Source organism: Danio aesculapii, chromosome 6 (assembly GCF_903798145.1).
Source record: "Danio aesculapii chromosome 6, fDanAes4.1, whole genome shotgun sequence".
Taxonomy (NCBI): Eukaryota; Metazoa; Chordata; class Actinopteri; order Cypriniformes; family Danionidae; genus Danio; species Danio aesculapii.
The window spans coordinates 28280777-28285133 of record NC_079440.1 but is presented as its reverse complement, the minus strand read 5'-3'; the positions used below and the strand labels follow the sequence as shown (position 1 = coordinate 28285133).

The 4357-nt window shown below is 39.9% G+C and overlaps 1 protein-coding gene across 1 annotated transcript; it reads right to left on the bottom strand.

Moving 5' to 3' along the window:
• Window positions 1-2915: 2915 nt before the first annotated feature.
• Window positions 2916-3888, bottom strand: LOC130230112 (general transcription factor II-I repeat domain-containing protein 2A-like). Its single transcript, XM_056459059.1, has 2 exons — window positions 3401-3888; window positions 2916-3317 (listed from the first exon to the last, which is right to left on the bottom strand). Exons 1-2 carry the CDS (start codon window positions 3584-3586, stop codon window positions 2934-2936), a joined length of 570 nt encoding a protein of 189 aa, XP_056315034.1. The 5' UTR covers window positions 3587-3888; the 3' UTR covers window positions 2916-2933.
• Window positions 3889-4357: the final 469 nt, after the last annotated feature.

Sequence of the window (4357 nt, the reverse complement as noted above, 5' to 3'; positions counted from 1 at the left end):
TGGACCTTACAATGACCTACCATCACCCAAATGAGGCTTTGTTGTTCCAATCAATTTTTTTACTTCCTCCTCTAAAGCCTTTTCAGTGGGTTTAGGTGCCCTTTTGTGTTCGAAAGCTGTAGTTTCACTTTTGCTTCCTTCAGCCATCTCCATTCAATCAATGCACAAACTGTTTGCAGACGTTTAAAAGTACACGCAATACTTTTCTGCATCAACCGTATACATTTCAGCTTCTTCAAATATGCATTGAGTCATCATATAGCCGAATCAAAGTCCGTTACCTCACTATTGTGCAACGTTTTATACATGTCAGTTGTCACGTTCCTTCCTGTAGAGCAGCTTTAAATCCACCGGAGAAATATCGCCCACTATATCCACGATCGCGAGTAATTTCAGATCACTCAAAGACGATCCTTAGGGGATGAATCTCCGTCAGTCATAACGTGCCACATGAGCTTTTTCATTTCCATACCCAGAGAGCAAGTTTTTTGACTAAATTGTATGTGCCATCAATCTGTCCTTCTTTTCTTGTTTCTTTCTTTGAATTAGCAGCGTTTGAACGCGAGTAACACAAGACAGTCCAGTGATGTCGTCTTGCTTCCATCTTCATGACACAACAACAATTTCTTCCTTCCTGGAAGCGACATCAGCATATGCTCTATATTAAAAATTAAATTACTTTTAGTAAAATATTTTCGAGTTTTGCTTTTTACATTATTATTAATTTAACATAAATAAACCAATAAACTTATGGCTCTTATAGGGGGTTTCATGGCCCTTTAAGTGCAGCAGAAATTTTGAAACCTTGGCCAGATCTGTGCCTTGCCACAATTATGTTTCTGAGTTCTTCAGGCAGTTCCTTTGACGTCATGATTGTCACTTGCTTTGACATGCATCATGAGTCATAATGTCTATTAATATAGACACGTGTGGATTTCCTAATCAAGTCCAACTGGTATAATCAAACACAGCTGGACTCAAATAAAGGTGTAGAACCATCTCAAGGATAATTAAAATGTGGCACTCCTCTAAAGTCCAAGGTCTCAAGCCTCAGAAATAAGTTAATCCAACTACACCACCCTGGAGGAGGGCCAGAGAAGTACTCCCAGTTAGGACTCATAGGTAAGTTTTACCACTTTGAAGGCAAGGAATAAGATGCACTTAGACAGGAGGAACAATACAAAAATATTCTTTATTTTCCCCAGCCAGGAGTAGAGGGAGCAGGGTGTTCCACCGTAACTCGGATTGGTCAGCTAGTCCACCTAAATGCACAACATATCAACCACTGCACACACCGTTAAGGTTCCTCGCTCAATGTGGGTTTCTCAGCACTAGACAACTAATACAACACAAGAAAAAATAAATAAATAAATAACTACAACATAAACAAATTATACACTCCTGTAACAAAACATCATAATATACAAAAACATGAATGAACCGTCACAATCAGAAATAAATCAACACAACAGAACACATTCCCGTATAATGAACCAAACTAAAAACAAAAAAATAAAAAATAAAAATGTATACTACACAAATAATCCTGCAATCAGCTTAATACTGTTAGGGAAGCAGACAGACAAACAATTTGAGAAAATTATGTTTATTTTAACAGCGGAGCACAAAAGGATTACTATGGGGAAGTGAATAATGTTCGGTTGAGCTGACACTCCTTCTTTGGGACAGGATGGATGACAGACACTGAGGAAGACTGAATGCACACACCAGAGGCCTTGCGGGGAAGACAGACTGACGACACACACAACTCTGACAGGACACCGGGAATGCTGGACAGGCTGGAAGGAAACAGAGGGGGGGTAAGAGAAACGATCCAAGAGTCTCTCGGGTTTGCCCCGGCTCAGCTCGTATTCGGACACGATTTTCGAAGTCCTCTTAAACTCCTTAAAGAGAACATTCTGGAAATTGAAGAAAGTCCAAAAATGAACGTTCTTAGTTATGTCAGCCGTTTCAGAGAACGTTTACATGATGCGCTTCCAAACTGGCTTTCTTCTCTTAATTATTCTGACTATAACTCTCCTGCAGACGATCCAGTTTCATCACATTTTCCTAATCTATACTAGCACTTCCAAACTGGGTTTCTTCTCCTGATTCTTTAGGTTGTAACTCTCCTGCAGTGGCTCCAGTCTCCACATTTTCCTGATCTATACTAGCAGTTCTATACTGGCTTTCTTGTTTTGCATCTCCTCCTTGCAACTCTCCTGAAGTAGCTCCTTCATTTTGTTCACCAGAAAATTGTTGCACATCAACCATCACTTCTCTTTTTAAATCTGAATTACTAACTCCTTCCTTTTCTTCTTCCCTGCTACAAACTGGCCTGATCCATGAAGAACCATCAAGTAATCAAAATTCACGTCAGTACAAAAAACTGTTTTTATCTTTAAAACTGTCATGATTGTTATGTAGAGGTCATTAGTGGGCAGCAATGCATTATTGTATGAACTATAGGTCTACATCAGGGGTAATCAATTAAAATTTAAATGGGTCTAGTAACTAAAATTTCTTCCACAACAAGGTGCAAACCTTATTAAATCTCTCATACATCCCACATCAACATCAACACTGTATATTTCATCTTCATTTCAATATTTATTTTAATGTTCACATTATGAAACATGGCAAAGAGCCGCAACTTCAGGCCTGTGTTAGAACAAATGTAAATATTTCTTAATAATAATAAAATCAAAAGTGCTTGAAAAAAGTGCAAAAATGTTTTTTTTCTTATTCTCTTCTCTACTGTCCTAACACAGTTTAAACAACTATAGTAATTTTTTAAACAGCTAAAGAGGCATTTGATGACAACTTTTCAATAAACATAATGCAAATTAAAGCTTAATTTCAAGTAATAATGGAAGAAGCAGCTTCTTGGTAACATTAAACAAATACTAGCCTTTTAAACATATGCACTCTCTTTAACAGTCAGTTTTTACATTCTGTTTGAGGTTCACATTTTTTTTCTTGAAATGTGCGTCTGAATGCTCTATCAGCAGCTTGAATCTGAGTTTGAATGTGGTTAGTGCCATTCTCATACACATGTGAAGATGTTCGTTGGTTAGCGTGGAACGGTGCTTGTTTTTTATATTGTTCATGACGGAGAATGCTGACTCACAGTTATAAGTCAATCCAAACATGGTCTTGGTAAGATCAGGGTAAGCAGCCTCAGGCACAATTTGTTGCCAGAAAGTAGCAGGGTCACCTGCTTCAAAATGCTCCCCAAGTGCAACATCTGCATGCAGATCAGTGAGCTGCAGTTGTAGACAAGCAGGATGTACCCACTTGAATGTCTGTGCTGCCTCCTGTTTAATAACAAACAATTAAATATATGAAAAACAAACCCAATTTATAAAATTAAAAATCTAAATGTAAAAAAAAAACTTACTTTTGAAAATTCCCTGACATCTCTGATGAGGTACGGATTCAGGATCAGCAAGAGGAGGTGTTTTCCCAGGGTGAAGCTGTCAAATCTTTGACTGAAGTTTCTCATCAACTTTTCGATAGAGTCAGTGTAAAGAATCTTGTCTCTTTCATCTTGAATCTGCTCCTTTACTCTTGGGAAGTGAAGCATTCTTTTTGAGGATCAAATTTGAAAATTTCCAGCTTTTTCTGGAAGGAGCGGACGGCTGCCATCAGATCAGAGATTAAGTTGTTTGGTCCCTGAAGCTTTAAGTTAAGCTCATTAAGGTGTGCTGTGATGTCGACCAAAAATGCCACCATGTCCATATTGAGGTCATCTTGCAAAAACATTAAAAACTGTGTGGCCCGCTGACTTGTCAGCTGTTGTAAAAACATTTTTATTTCATTCCGAATGGACCAGAAGCGAGCTAATGTATTCCCTTTACTCATCTTACATAGTTGTGCAACAGGAGGTCATTTGCATTTGGTTTAACTTCTCTCAGAAAATCTTTCAGAAGACAATGTAGATGAGACGAAGATGCTCAGAGGAAGTAAAAAAATTGATTGGAACAACAAACCCTCATTTGGGTGATGGTAGGTCTTTCCAGCCAGCTTTTGAAACCAGTGGTGGGTCATTGTAAGGTCCAGACGGCCGGTGGTGACGATGGCGACACTCACCGGTGTAGTTGATTAGACCCAGGCCCCAGCCCACCAAGCCATGCCTGACGGGAGACCGCCTTTTCGGGACTTCCCGCGACTGGAGGTACTTGTCTGACACCGATTGTCTCTGACCTGCCGTCAGGTTTTCGGGGAAGGCGAGAAAAAGTGGACTTGACGGCTTTGTGGTTGAACGAACCAGGGGGTCAATGGCCAGGCTGGCTGCCCGCAAAAGTGCATCCGATCCCGGCCAGCGCTGGTGGGCATGGAGGACGGGAGTCCCGCC

Excerpts from the sequence above, each read along its gene's own strand:
- LOC130230112 (XM_056459059.1), bottom strand. The coding sequence starts at position 3,586 with ATGCTTCACTTCCCAAGAGTAAAGGAGCAGATTCAAGATGAAAGAGAC. Across the intron at positions 3,318-3,400 it reads ATGTCAGGGAATTTTCAAAA|GAGGCAGCACAGACATTCAA; the intron begins GTAAGTTTTTTT and ends GTTATTAAACAG.